Raw genomic sequence first — 15,426 nt, forward strand, 5'->3', positions numbered from 1 at the left:
ACTTTCCATTAGTTTTGTGCACATGCTTGGTGAGTAAGAAGTCAAAGCCAGGAGGAATCTTGGATTCATTTCACAATCAGCATACCTTCTACCACCAGTTCCAAAGTCATATGGGACAAGATTCGAAAGGTCAGTGGGCAATATAATACTGTTCCCCTCTCAATCTTGTTCTCAGATGATCAAGAAGTAACTGATCCCCTGAGTATCACCGATACTCTAGGTGAAAGCTTTTGTCGGGTATCTAGCACTTCTGCTTCTTCCTCCACCTTTTTAACCATCAAGACTCGGGCAGAGCGATCACATCTTTCATTTCTAGCTGATTGTCTCTATGACTATAATCATCCCTTTACACTGATGGAATGCAAACTTGCCCATCGTCGGTCTGGCAGTGCATCAGTTGGACCTGATGATGTACACTATGAAATGCTGCACCATCTCTCTCCTGCTTCTCTTGCTATTCTTCTGATTGTTTTTAACTGGATCTGGCAGGAGAATATTTTTCCTGATGTCTGGTGCCAGGCTATTGTCCTACCTTTCTCTAAGTCTTGGAAGGATACCAAAATTCCCTCAACCTACCGTCCATTTGCTTTCACGAGCTGTCTCTGTAAGACCTTAGAGAGGATGATTAATGCTCGTCTTGTTTAGTTCGTCAAGTCAAACAAACACCTCTAGCCAACCCAGTGTGGGTTCCAACAACAGCATTCTACAGTGGACCACCTGATTCGGGCTTGAAACGTCAATCAGAGACGCCTTTCTCAAACAACATCTTGTATCAACATTCTTTGATCTTGAGAAGGCTTATGATACAACATGGAGATATGGCATTTTGCAAAACCTCCATATATATTGGTTACGTAGCCATTTGCCCATTTTTATTAAAAAATTTTTAATGAACAGGAGATTCTACGTTCCTGTGGGTTTGACACTTTCCCGTTCTTTTTACAGGAAATTGGAGTCCCTCAGGGCTGTGTTTTGAGTGTCACACTTTTCAGTGTAAAAAATTAATGCCATCACTGAACAACTCTCTCTCTCACAGTTGAGAATGGGCTCTATGTCAAAGACTTTCACATCTTATGTCAGTTATCAAACATGGGGTATATTGAGCAGCAGCTACAGACTGCCCTCAATCATTTACTGAAGTGGACCACAGCAAATGGTTTTAACTTCTCTCTCTCTTAAACCATTTGCATGCACTTTTGCTGCCAACAGCGTATTTATCCTGATCCTGAACTCCGTATCGGTGAAGTTGTGCTGCTTATGGTCCCTGAGACAAAGTACTTGGACCTTATCTTTGACCGTAAGCTGACCTTTTAACCACACATAAAGCAGCTATGGGTCAAATGTACAAGAGCACTGAACATCCTTTGTGTCCTCTCTTCCACCACTTGGGGAGCAAATTGATGTTCTGTGCTAAAGATATATCGTGCTCTTATTTGATCGAAACTCAACTATGGATCACTGATCTCTGACAGAATCTCAGCCTTAAAGATGATGACCCCATTCATCATCAAGAACTTCAGCTCTATACTGGGGCTTTCTGCACTTCCCAGTTCAGAGCTGAAGTTCTTGATGAACTTCAATGAACTATGAGCTTCTTTGCACCTCTGTCCTTTGCAACTGTCTTTACTATCTGCTTTGAAACTTCATTCCTCACCAAAGCATTCCATCTGGGGTTGTGTTTTCCTTCTTTGTTGGGCCAATTATTTTTCAGAACAGATAATCTGCCATTGCTCTTTTTGGCCTTTGTATCCAGGTGCAGTTGGATGAATTGGGGCTGTCCTTGGATAACATTCCTGTATTCACTGGTCAGCCCATCCCAGCATGGCTTCTTACAGTCTCCAAATCTTTAACCTATCTTTAAGTCATCTGAAAAAATCAGACATTTCAAATTGGAAATACTGTCTGTTATTTGCTGAACATCTTTCGAACCATCCTTTCATTCCTATTTATACAGATGGTTCGAAATCAGGTGACTGTGTGGGCTCTGCCATGGTTTGTCGTGGTTACGACTCTCAACAACAGCACCATTTTAAACATGTTCTGTCCCAAGGTTTGTCCATAAAGTTAGACGGTGTTATTGGTGATGGTGACACTGTCCACGGCCATTAATCTTTTTAATGCTATTTAAGTTTTTCATTTTTACATTAGACCTTTTTTAATGTGATTCCCTTTTAAGAATCAAAGTATATCTAGTTCAATTTGAAATTGGAAAATGGCTGTAATGTTAAATAACTTAGAACCAGGACTGGAAAGGCTAACTTCAAGTGACTAACACTGCTGTTTGAACTACCTGTTAGTCATCCTGGCAAGTTATTATTAAAATTTTGCTACAAGTCTTTTAAAACTTTTATTTCTTTACTTTTTTGAAAATGGCCATAATGTCAAGTAACTTGGAACCAGGACTGGAAAGGCCAACTTCAGGTGACTGATGGTGGTTTATGTACTTTCCTGTTAGTCTTCCTGGTGAGTTATAATAATTACAATTATGCTACAGAAAGTCCTTTACAACTTGTGTTACTGTAGTTTTGCTCCTGACATTGTAGACTAGATGTAAACATTGGTTTTATGATATTTATTTATTTTTTTAACTTTTCGGTTTGTTTTACCTTAATTTCCTTTTATGAATTTTACTAAATTTACTTTAACCTTTTACTGGATGTTTGGTGTAGATAGTTTAGTTGTGCTATAATATACCAAATCAACCAACCAAGCAACTCATCACAGCCATTGTGTACAATATAGCATGTGCCTACAAAGTATAGGCTACTGTATGTATTCTTACCATAGCCATTGTGTACAATATAGCATGTGCCTACAAAGTATAGGCTACTGTATGTATTCTTACCATAGCCATTGTGTACACTGTAGCATATGCGTGCAAAAGTATTGTCTACTGTGTGTATCTCACCATTGCTATTGTGCAGGCTATAGCATATGGCTGTGAAGTTTAGGCTATTGTATGCATTCTGCAAGAGGAACAAATTCAAACATCTGTCTGTTTTTTAAGTTTTCCTCAATTAGTAATGAGCACTGATTTAGTGGTCATGAAATTAGTTTCAAGATATAAATCTTCCAACTGTTTATTGATTGGTTATTATTAACTTTGATGCTGGTAATAAAACAAAGTAATATTTGCTGACTGTCCTTACACAATACACCCATACTGTGAAGGCAATGTGTGCACTTTAAAATGACACTTAAGTTGGAATTATATGTTTATGTATGTACTTTACATCATCTACAGAGGCCTGGTAATAAAACACACTGAGAGAGAGTACAAAACTTCTGAGTGCACTTGCACTATCAGAAAAGTTAGCACAATTGATGGACAGAGTTTACCTCAAGTATTTCAATCAAACACTTATATACTTCCCATTGAGATTAGTGTGTGGATTTCTCACCTAAATAGTAGTGAAGTGAAACAATGACTCTCCTGGCAATGACTTCCATATCCTAACACTTCAAATTATGATGAGCAACAGCTAGCTACAGTTGAAACTAGTTATACAAAACTGTAGAAATGTTTGGAAGATGACATTTATATTGATACAATAATTTACTATATTTACTATTACAAATCACAGTTACCAGCTTTGAAAGTCTGTGAGATAGGTGTCATTTCTGTTCTAGAATGTCAGTCGTGTCACAATACCAAATGGTGGTAACCATGAACTGACTACATGTAGTGAATCAGTCAATAATCGTCTTACAAAGAAAAATTTGAAATAGATTATTCAAAATTTGGTGTCAATTCTTTGACTCCTATATTCATTATTGTTAATGGGCAGAGGTAAAAGTTAGTTTGTTATTAGCAGACATAAGAGTTGAATAACTTGGTTTATAAGGCAGTTAAAGGTTTTTGTACATTATAAAATTAAAAGGTCAATAACTTATTAACCAGCGTTGCTGATTCTCCACTAGTATTTAATGTTAGTCTCTGTCACTATGATTGTTTCCACTAGTATTTAATGTGAGTCACTGTCACTATAATTGTTTCCCCTAGTATTTAATGTTAGTCTCTGTCACTATGATTGTTTCCACTAGTATTTAATGTGAGTCACTGTCACTATAATTGTTTCCCCTAGTATTTAATGTTAGTCTCTGTCACTATGATTGCTTCCACTAGTATTTAATGTGAGTCACTGTCACTATGATCGCTTCCCCTAGTATTTAATGTTAGTCTCTGTCACTATAATTGTTTCCCCTAGTATTTAATGTTAGTCTCTGTCACTATAATTGTTTCCACTAGTATTTAATGTTGGTCTCTGTCACTATAATTGCTTCCACTAGTATTTAATGTGAGTCTCTGTCACTATAATTGCTTCCCCTAGTATTTAATGTTAGTCTCTGTCACTATAATTGTTTCCCCTAGTATTTAATGTTAGTCTCTGTCACTATGATTGTTTCCACTAGTATTTAATGTGAGTCACTGTCACTATAATTGTTTCCCCTAGTATTTAATGTTAGTCTCTGTCACTATGATTGCTTCCACTAGTATTTAATGTGAGTCACTGTCACTATGATCAGTCTTCCCTAGTATTTAATGTTAGTCTCTGTCACTATAATTGTTTCCCCTAGTATTTAATGTTAGTCTCTGTCACTATAATTGTTTCCCCTAGTATTTAATGTTAGTCTCTGTCACTATAATTGTTTCCCCTAGTATTTAATGTTAGTCTCTGTCACTATAATTGTTTCCCCTAGTATTTAATGTTAGTCTCTGTCACTATGATTGCTTCCACTAGTATTTAATGTGAGTCTCTGTCACTATGATTGCTTCCACTAGTATTTAATGTTAGTCTCTGTCACTATAATTGTTTCCCCTAGTATTTAATGTTAGTCTCTGTCACTATAATTGTTTCCCCTAGTATTTAATGTTAGTCTCTGTCACTATTATTGCTTCCACTAGTATTTAATGTGAGTCTCTGTCACTATGATTGCTTCCACTAGTATTTAATGTTAGTCTCTGTCACTATGATTGTTTCCCCTACTATTTAATGTTAGTCTCTGTCACTATAATTGTTTCCCCTAGTATTTAATGTGAGTCTCTGTCACTATGATTGCTTCCACTAGTATTTAATGTTAGTCTCTGTCACTATGATTGCTTCCACTAGTATTTAATGTGAGTCTCTGTCACTATAATTGTTTCCCCTAGTATTTAATGTGAGTCTCTGTCACTATGATTGCTTCCACTAGTATTTAATGTGAGTCTCTGTCACTATGATTGCTTCCACTAGTATTTAATGTTAGTCTCTGTCACTATAATTGTTTCCCCTAGTATTTAATGTTAGTCTCTGTCACTATGATTGCTTCCACTAGTATTTAATGTGAGTCTCTGTCACTATGATTGCTTCCACTAGTATTTAATGTTAGTCTCTGTCACTATGATTGTTTCCCCTAGTATTTAATGTTAGTCTCTGTCACTATGATCACTTCCACTAGTATTTAATGTGAGTCACTGTCACTATGATTGCTTCCACTAGTATTTAATGTTAGTCTCTGTCACTATAATTGTTTCCCCTAGTATTTAATGTTAGTCTCTGTCACTATAATTGTTTCCCCTAGTATTTAATGTTAGTCTCTGTCACTATTATTGCTTCCACTAGTATTTAATGTGAGTCTCTGTCACTATGATTGCTTCCACTAGTATTTAATGTTAGTCTCTGTCACTATGATTGTTTCCCCTAGTATTTAATGTTAGTCTCTGTCACTATAATTGTTTCCCCTAGTATTTAATGTTAGTCTCTGTCACTATGATTGCTTCCACTAGTATTTAATGTGAGTCTCTGTCACTATGATTGCTTCCACTAGTATTTAATGTTAGTCTCTGTCACTATAATTGTTTCCCCTAGTATTTAATGTTAGTCTCTGTCACAATGATTGCTTCCACTAGTATTTAATGTGAGTCTCTGTCACTATGATTGCTTCCACTAGTATTTAATGTTAGTCTCTGTCACTATAATTGTTTCCCTACTAGTATTTAATGTTAGTCTCTGTCACTATGATTGCTTCCACTAGTATTTAATGTGAGTCTCTGTCACTATGATTGCTTCCACTAGTATTTAATGTTAGTCTCTGTCACTATGATTGTTTCCCCTAGTATTTAATGTTAGTCTCTGTCACTATGATCACTTCCACTAGTATTTAATGTGAGTCACTGTCACTATGATTGCTTCCACTAGTATTTAATGTTAGTCTCTGTCACTATGATTGCTTCCACTAGTATTTAATGTTAGTCTCTGTCACTATGATTGTTTCCCCTAGTATTTAATGTTAGTCTCTGTCACTATAATTGTTTCCCCTAGTATTTAATGTTAGTCTCTGTCACTATGATTGCTTCCACTAGTATTTAATGTGAGTCTCTGTCACTATGATTGCTTCCACTAGTATTTAATGTTAGTCTCTGTCACTATAATTGTTTCCCCTAGTATTTAATGTTAGTCTCTGTCACTATGATTGCTTCCACTAGTATTTAATGTGAGTCACTGTCACTATGATCACTTCCACTAGTATTTAATGTGAGTCACTGTCACTATAATTGTTTCCCCTAGTATTTAATGTGAGTCACTGTCACTATGATTGCTTCCACTAGTATTTAATGTGAGTCACTGTCACTATGATTGCTTCCACTAGTATTTAATGTGAGTCACTGTCACTATTATTGCTTCCACTAGTATTTAATGTGAGTCTCTGTCACTATGATTGCTTCCACTAGTATTTAATGTTAGTCTCTGTCACTATGATTGTTTCCCCTAGTATTTAATGTTAGTCACTGTCACTATGATTGCTTCCCCTAGTATTTAATGTTAGTCACTATGATTGCTTCCACTAGTATTTAATGTTAGTCTCTGTCACTATGATTGCTTCCACTAGTATTTAATGTGAGTCACTGTCACTATGATTGCTTCCACTAGTATTTAATGTGAGTCACTGTCACTATTATTGCTTCCACTAGTATTTAATGTGAGTCTCTGTCACTATGATTGCTTCCACTAGTATTTAATGTGAGTCACTGTCACTATTATTGCTTCCACTAGTATTTAATGTGAGTCTCTGTCACTATGATTGCTTCCACTAGTATTTAATGTGAGTCTCTGTCACTATGATTGCTTCCACTAGTATTTAATGTTAGTCTCTGTCACTATGATTGCTTCCACTAGTATTTAATGTGAGTCACTGTCACTATGATTGCTTCCCCTAGTATTTAATGTTCGTCACTATGATTGCTTCCACTAGTATTTAATGTTAGTCTCTGTCACTATGATTGTTTCCACTAGTATTTAATGTGAGTCACTGTCACTATGATTGCTTCCCCTAGTATTTAATGTTAGTCACTATGATTGCTTCCACTAGTATTTAATGTTAGTCTCTGTCACTATGATTGTTTCCCCTAGTATTTAATGTTAGTCTCTGTCACTATGATTGTTTCCACTAGTATTTAATGTGAGTCACTGTCACTATGATTGCTTCCACTAGTATTTAATGTTAGTCTCTGTCACTATGATTACTTCCACTAGTATTTAATGTGAGTCTCTGTCACTATGATTGTTTCCCCTAGTATTTAATGTGAGTCACTGTCACTATGATCACTTCCACTAGTATTTAATGTGAGTCTCTGTCACTATGATTGTTTCCCCTAGTATTTAATGTGAGTCACTGTCACTATGATTGCTTCCACTAGTATTTAATGTTAGTCTCTGTCACTATGATTGTTTCCCCTAGTATTTAATGTGAGTCACTGTCACTATGATCACTTCCACTAGTATTTAATGTGAGTCACTGTCACTATGATTGCTTCCACTAGTATTTAATGTGAGTCTCTGTCACTATGATTGTTTCCCCTAGTATTTAATGTGAGTCTCTGTCACTATGATTGCTTCCACTAGTATTTAATGTTGCTTCCAGTCTCTGTCACTATGATTGTTTCCCCTAGTATTTAATGTGAGTCTCTGTCACTATTATTGCTTCCACTAGTATTTAATGTGAGTCTCTGTCACTATGATTGTTTCCACTAGTATTTAATGTGAGTCTCTGTCACTATGATTGCTTCCACTAGTATTTAATGTTAGTCTCTGTCACTATGATTGTTTCCCCTAGTATTTAATGTGAGTCACTGTCACTATGATCACTTCCACTAGTATTTAATGTGAGTCACTGTCACTATGATTGTTTCCCCTAGTATTTAATGTTAGTCTCTGTCACTATGATTGTTTCCCCTAGTATTTAATGTGAGTCTCTGTCACTATTATTGCTTCCACTAGTATTTAATGTTAGTCTCTGTCACCATGATTGTTTCCCCTAGTATTTAATGTGAGTCACTGTCACTATGATTGTTTCCACTAGTATTTAATGTGAGTCTCTGTCACTATGATCGCTTCCTCTAGTATTTAATGTGAGTCACTGTCACTATGATCACTTCCACTAGTATTTAATGTGAGTCACTGTCACTATGATCGCTTCCACTAGTATTTAATGTGAGTCACTGTCACTATGATCACTTCCACTAGTATTTAATGTGAGTCACTGTCACTATGATTGTTTCCCCTAGTATTTAATGTTAGTCTCTGTCACCATGATTGTTTCCCCTAGTATTTAATGTGAGTCACTGTCACTTTGATTGTTTCCACTAGTATTTAATGTGAGTCTCTGTCACTATGATCGCTTCCACTAGTATTTAATGTGAGTCACTGTCACTATGATCACTTCCACTAGTATTTAATGTGAGTCACTGTCACTATGATCACTTCCACTAGTATTTAATGTGAGTCTCTGTCACTATGATTACTTCCATTAGTATTTAATGTTAGTCACTGTGATTGCTTCCACTCTTTGTGTCCTGATTTTGTTTTTATTTATTTCTAATTTTTCCTTACTGCTTTGTCTTGCAGTTTGTTTGCTGCTCTGTTTACATTTACTTAAACTTTTGCATAGTTTTTCTTTAAAAAGCAGGTAACAGTTGAGATGGGTGGTTATCTGATGAAAACACTGGTGAGAGAGCATTGCTGATGAAAAGAACTTTGACACATGTTTTTCCAACAATAAACCAGCTGTATGATTCAAGAAGATTCTGACAATCTAGAAACTAAAACCAATATTAAATCCTAATGTATTAGTTAAAGAAATTGTTTTGAAAATGTAAGCAGAGTTTTTTTGAAATATGGTCTAATTTTCTGTGTGAAACAAAAGCCAATGTTATTATTAATTATATTTTTTTGTACTTGAAATAACTTCTCATCATGGTATGGTGACTCATCAGTGATTTAACTGATACTATCTTAATAGGCTCCAGAAGGTGAAACTCAGCCAAATACAGAAGTAGACCTTTTTATTTCAACAGAAAAAATCATGGTGTTGAATACTGATCTTAAGGTAAAACATTTTTAACACTAAGGGAGTTAAAAGTTACATTAGTTTCTTTCTAAGAAGCACTCAGGTGTGAAATTTATCATTAGTGTTTTATATTTTTAAATAAGATTTTGGATCTATCTGTACAATTTATTCTCTAAAGTTCATATTTGTGACTCAGAAGGAAATGTTTGTGTATCTTAAATTTGTACTGGAAATTAGTTGGGGAAATTATTATTTTTGTAAATGGACAATTATCTTAGTGATATTTTAAAATAAAGGGTGTGTCTTAAAACACAACCAAAGGTTCTTGTCACTAGTCATCTTTATTATGTATGTACAAGATGTGATTACCTTGTCTACTTAGGTAGAAATTTGTTTTTATTACAAGATTCTTGATGACATATTTACACTGGAATTTAATATTTGAAGGTTTGGATAACTCCTTAACTTCTTAATTTGTTCATAGATTGTTTTTGTGGACACTGTTTGTTTGCAGTAACCCAATAGGAAGAAGTTGAGTTTTAACATTAAATTGATGACAATAGAATTGAGTAGTTTAAAGTTAAGTTTCACTTCTGTATTCATCTCTAAGTTTTCAAATTCATTACTTTTTTTGTAAAATTTGAATCTTTAGAATTAGAATTTGTCATTTTCTATGTTTAACAATGATAGTAAAAAATGATAAAGTAATCAGTATTCTAGATAATAAAAATAAGAAAGTAAAAATCAGAACATATTTAGAATTGAAGTAAGTTTATTTGTTCTTTCGAATGTGGAATTATAGATTCAAATAGTTCTTCACAGCTTAAGACTGTCATATGTATTTAGCTACAAAACATTCCTGCCTGTGACTGACTGGTATGTCACATGGTTGGTAATTAAACATTGGTTGTGGCTTGCTGATTAGTCACAGGGCAGCAAATGTATTTAAAGTTTGAATGATTTGTATCATGCACTGGGAAAGTATAATTACCATAGAGTGGTTTTGTAACATTAGGAACATGGACCCACAGAAGTCATGGGACCAACATTTCACATCTGATTTGAATACCAGTAAAAGCTTGAAAAAAGCTTTTGAAAATGTAAAGTTACTAAAACATGTGCATGATGGTGCCTGGCAGAAGCAGGGACCATGAACTGCTGGGTAGTTACTGTCATTCCTGGTCTTCAGTGTAACAAAGGATATAGTAAGGAGGAGGAACATTATAGTTTGCATAGTGTCTTTGTAGTAGTAATAGCATTTAGAGAAATGGTACATATAACAGGAAATTATTCTAACATTGCCAAAAATACCATGTGATCAAGCTGTAAAATTGTTGTTAGGAATAAATATAATTGTTATTAAGTTAGAACCTTGTAAGTATTGTCATGTTTTTGTGGTAATGTGCAATATTTGTTCACTTCCACTTATTTAAAGTGTATTTCATATCTTAATAATTATGTGTGTATGTGAAACCTGTTTTAAAATTCGTTTCAGGAAATCATGATGGATCATGCTCTCCGCACAATATCATATATTGCCGATATTGGTGACTTGGTAGTGTTGATGGCACGTCAGAGAATGATGAATGGTACTGATGATTCCACTGATTCAAAGATTAAGAGAACTCCTAAAATGATCTGCCATGTGTTTGAATCTGAAGAAGTAAGTTTGTGTTTGAATCTGAAGTTGTTGTGTTTTTTTTCAATTTATAATAATCTTATTAAGGTATGAAACACACATTAATCAATGTACATTTGATGCAAATTCTGGATGTGATGAAATATTTTTTAAAACCTCCCAACCTTGCTTCATTCTTAGTAAACACATCAAGTTTATCTATAAATGAAGCTACGTTAAACATCATCTGTTCTGATAACTGGTCTTTAGTATCTTGTGCTCTGACAAAGTTGTTTTTGTACCATTAACCTTATTTTGTTAAAAGAAGAGAAAAGGGAAGTAAAACTAACAAGTGTTGTGATTGGAAACTTTGTACTTAAAATAAAACTTGTGATTCTCACACAGTCTCTGATAGAGGCTGTAATGAAGGATTTTGTCCTCTCTTTAAATTTTTTTATTTACAAAGAAATGCATTTAATTCCACACAATCATAAAATCAAAAAATGTAACTTAACCATGAAAATTGCTATGTTTGCCATGTCATGTATCCTAAATGTTCAAATCCCAGCATTGTTACTTAGGAATGCCATCAGTGATTGTTCTAGCATCCTAAACACCTCAAAGTATACAATCTGGTCTTGTGAATTTCTGTTAAATTCATAGGTTCCACATTACTAATAATATTTCTGTCTTTAACACTTATCTTACTCCTATTTGACATGTAGTAATTTAGGTTGGTGTTTCTGTCATGCTAAACCCAAATAGAATACACTTTACTCGAAACAGTACTCTTGAAGAGTTTTGGGTTGTGTCTTGTATTGTTTAAGCATACATTGTACAAACAGAAGAATCAATTTCAATGTTGTTTATAAGAGTAAGGTAATAATGTATATATATTTCATTTAAAACTAGTGTGATAACATTGTTTCCCTCTTTGGTGTGGTTTATTCTTGATACCTACAAGTTCAGTATACTGAAGATTGGTGTGGTTTATTCTTGATACCTACAAGTTCAGTATACTGAAGATTGGTGTGGTTTATTCTTGATACCTACAAGTTCAGTATACTGAAGATTGGTGTGGTTTATTCTTGATACCTACAAGTTCAGTATACTGAAGATTGGTGTGGTTTATTCTTGATACCTACAAGTTCAGTATACTGAAGATTGGTGTGGTTTATTCTTGATACCTACAAGTTCAGTATACTGAGGATTGGTGTGGTTTATTCTTGATACCTACAAGTTCAATACACTGAGGATTGGTATGGTTTATTCTTGATACCTCCAAGTTCAATACACTGAGGATTGGTATGGTTTATTCTTGATACCTACATGTTCAGTACACTGAGGATTGGTGTGGTTTATTCTTGATACCTCCAAGTTCAGTACACTGAGGATTGGTGTGGTTTATTCTTGATACCTCCAAGTTCAGTACACTGAGGATTGGTGTGGTTTATTCTTGATACCTCTAAGTTCTGTATAGTGGGAACAACTTCCATGTATATTGATGTTTACAGTAACATTATTTACAAACTCAAATTATATACAGAATTTTGTTATGTAAACATTTGAAGCATGGTAAATAGAACTTCCAAGTAAGTTTGAAAAGATCATGTTTAGTTATTACTCAAGTGTGAAATGCTTAACACATCATCAAGCTGAGACTTAATCAGTTAAATCATATTCAAATGTTAATCATCAGTTGTCAGAAAATCAAAGCCTTTTTTTTTGCTACTGCATGTTTTCCCAGAAAGTCAATCAAGTAATGTAAATGTAGTTGAAATGACTTCTGTTAGTTTCATTGTCATAGGATGAATAGCACTTAAAATAACAGTAGTGTTGATGGCACTTCCTTCAAACACCATGCCGAGCTAGAGGTTTTCAATATCCCTCTATGTGTTTTGATGTCCATGTTATCCCTGTACACATTCCTTCTGTGGGACTATGGATATTTCAGTTGCAATACATCAGTGTGAGAACTACAGTCACTTGCTAGTCAACACAGCAAAGCATAGAAGTGTCACAGTTTATTTGGTGTGGAGAGACTAAAGTTTCAAAGAGTGACAGTAGAAAGGTCTTCATATGTGTTGCCTAGTAACTAAATACTCTTTACCATATATAATAACAATGGAAATGTTTAAATATATATATTTTAAAATGTGCTCAAAACATATGTTGAAATATTAATGTGTAATGTTGAAATCTGTTTTTCCATTAGTAAACTGAAAACTATTTTAGTAGTTTGTGTTATAAAATGTATTACTACAAAAAAGGTCTTATGGGTGTGTAACTTACAGTTAGTTTGTTTTACTTAATTTTAAACTTATTTCATTCAAATCTTCATATAATTAACTTTTATCCTTTAGCATAGAACTGTGCTTTCATCTTTAAAAACATTTGCTGGGATTGTAAAGATTCATTTTTCTAACTTACATATAATTCAGTAGTAAACAAAAACACATTTATTATACTTTATAAATGGAAGATAAAAGATTCAAATTACAATGAAATAGTTTTATTTTAATTACAGGCACAATTCATTGCTCAATCAATTGGTCAAGCATTCCAAGTGGCTTATATGGAATTCCTAAAAGCAAATGGTATTGAAGACAGTAGTTTTGTCAAAGAGATGGATTATCAGGAAGTACTAAATTCACAAGAAATATTTGGAAATGAGCTTGAGATGTTTGCCAAGAAAGAAAAACAGAAAGAGGTAAGAGTTTATAATAATGTAGCTTTGGGTAGAAAACAATTATAGATCAATACTACTAGTGCTTGGTGGCACTACATTTGTAGGTTCACTTGTAGGTTTTTATAGTTGTTTGATTTCACTGAATACTGAGTGTGTAATTACATATATATTTCTTACCAATATACTTTTTTCCAAGTGGATCACAGTGGTTTTTGAGTGTGCTGACAAACTCAGAGAGTAGAGCCTCTATTAACATATTTCCATCTTGTCTTTTATTAGGTATAATATATTTATGTAACCAATAGTGCTTGTGTTTTGTTACATACAGTGTATTGTGTACTAAATAAAAGATCGCTGTAATTAATATGATATTAGGAACAATTCAGTTTCAACAGTTGGACTAATAGGAAATGGTGAAAGATGATGTCATTCAATGATTTTTATTTTTCTACACAAGTTGGAGAAAACAAATTTGGATAAAGCCACAAAAATAACTTGTGTTGGAGTCATCGAGTTTTCTGACATGTGCTGGGGTTTGTTGCTCCCTTTAGAAAGCAGAATAAATGTAATAGCTTGCCTCATCTTTTCTGATAAGGTCCATTCAATGATGCTTCATGTATACCCTGATAGGGAACATGTATTTTCAACTTTGAACTTTAAAGAAAAATGTTCTATCACTGTCCTCTTAATCATCAGAGAGCTACAGTGTTTGATAGATGAGGTAATAGAATGATAGGAAAACAGTTATAGCATCAGACATTCTTACCAGGAAGTGTAAATCAGTTACTGTATAAAAAACAGTGTCAAGTGTGTTATGAATTATTCTGTGATTAGAAGTTATTTTTAACAGCTTACTGCTGAACTTCAGAATTGTTTCTCTAAAGGATTTCTTCAGCCATGATATCACAAGTATTATGGGGCATGTGTAAAGTTTATAAATAAATTTTAACAAAGGTGATATGTTGTTTATGTGATATGTTTCCATTCCTGCACTTCAGAGAACAGGGTTTTGAATGAAGTAGTCTTACAACAACATGTAAATGAAATCCATTCCACCGTGCAGCGTTATCAAGACATTGTTGAAAAAATCTTTCAAAGAGTGAGTGGTCATCAGATATTTTCCATAAATATTACTAACGGCCGGAACGCCAAGCATGTTAAGGCATGCAACTTCGTAATCTGAGGGTTGCGGGTTTGCATCCGGTCGCGGTAACATGCTTTCGCCCTTTCAGCCACAGGCGTTATATTGTGACGGTCAATCCCACTATTCGTTGGTAAAAGAGTAGCCCAAGAGTTGGCGGTGGGTGGTGATGACTAGTTGCCTTCCCTCTAGTCTTACACTGCTAAATTAGGGACCGCTAGCACAGATAGCCCTCGAGTAGCTTTGTGCGAAATTCAAAAAAAACAAACAAACAAATATCACTAACACAGTATCCATAGCTCACTGCTGTTTGTTTACCATGAGGCACCCACTGTCTTTACAGAGCTGAAGGACATGTGACAGCAAGTAAAGGTCAGCTGTGTTGAAAGATAGATAATTGTGTATAATATTCACTGGATAAAAGCAGTATTGGACATGAATGGTTGTCACATTGATTATTATTAACATGTTAATTGTACAGATTTTTTTGATCACTGACGTGGTGATAATTAAGTTAATTTATTTAACTTAATTCTGATGTAATTTGTAGTAAATAAAAAATTGGGGAAGATTTCTTCTATCCAACTTAATTCAGTTCACTTTGTAGCAGTTGTTGTCAAGATAGTTTTGCTAAACTTAATACTGTCTAAA

The 15,426-nt window shown here is 34.3% G+C and overlaps 1 protein-coding gene across 1 annotated transcript in view; it reads left to right on the plus strand.

Annotated features, from left to right (window-relative positions):
- LOC143240330 (protein lin-10-like) overlaps positions 1-14,367 on the plus strand; it is a 77,118-nt gene extending 62,751 nt beyond the window's left edge. The window contains exons 8-11 of the mRNA XM_076482590.1: positions 9,280-9,366; positions 10,823-10,990; positions 13,473-13,655; positions 14,092-14,367. Coding sequence (XP_076338705.1) covers positions 9,280-9,366; positions 10,823-10,990; positions 13,473-13,655; positions 14,092-14,367 — 714 coding nt within the window. The remainder of the gene's footprint in view (positions 1-9,279; positions 9,367-10,822; positions 10,991-13,472; positions 13,656-14,091) is intronic.
- The last annotated feature ends 1,059 nt before the right edge of the window (positions 14,368-15,426 follow it).

Source organism: Tachypleus tridentatus, chromosome 13, assembly GCF_004210375.1.
Source record: "Tachypleus tridentatus isolate NWPU-2018 chromosome 13, ASM421037v1, whole genome shotgun sequence".
Lineage (NCBI taxonomy): Eukaryota > Metazoa > Arthropoda > Merostomata > Xiphosura > Limulidae > Tachypleus > Tachypleus tridentatus.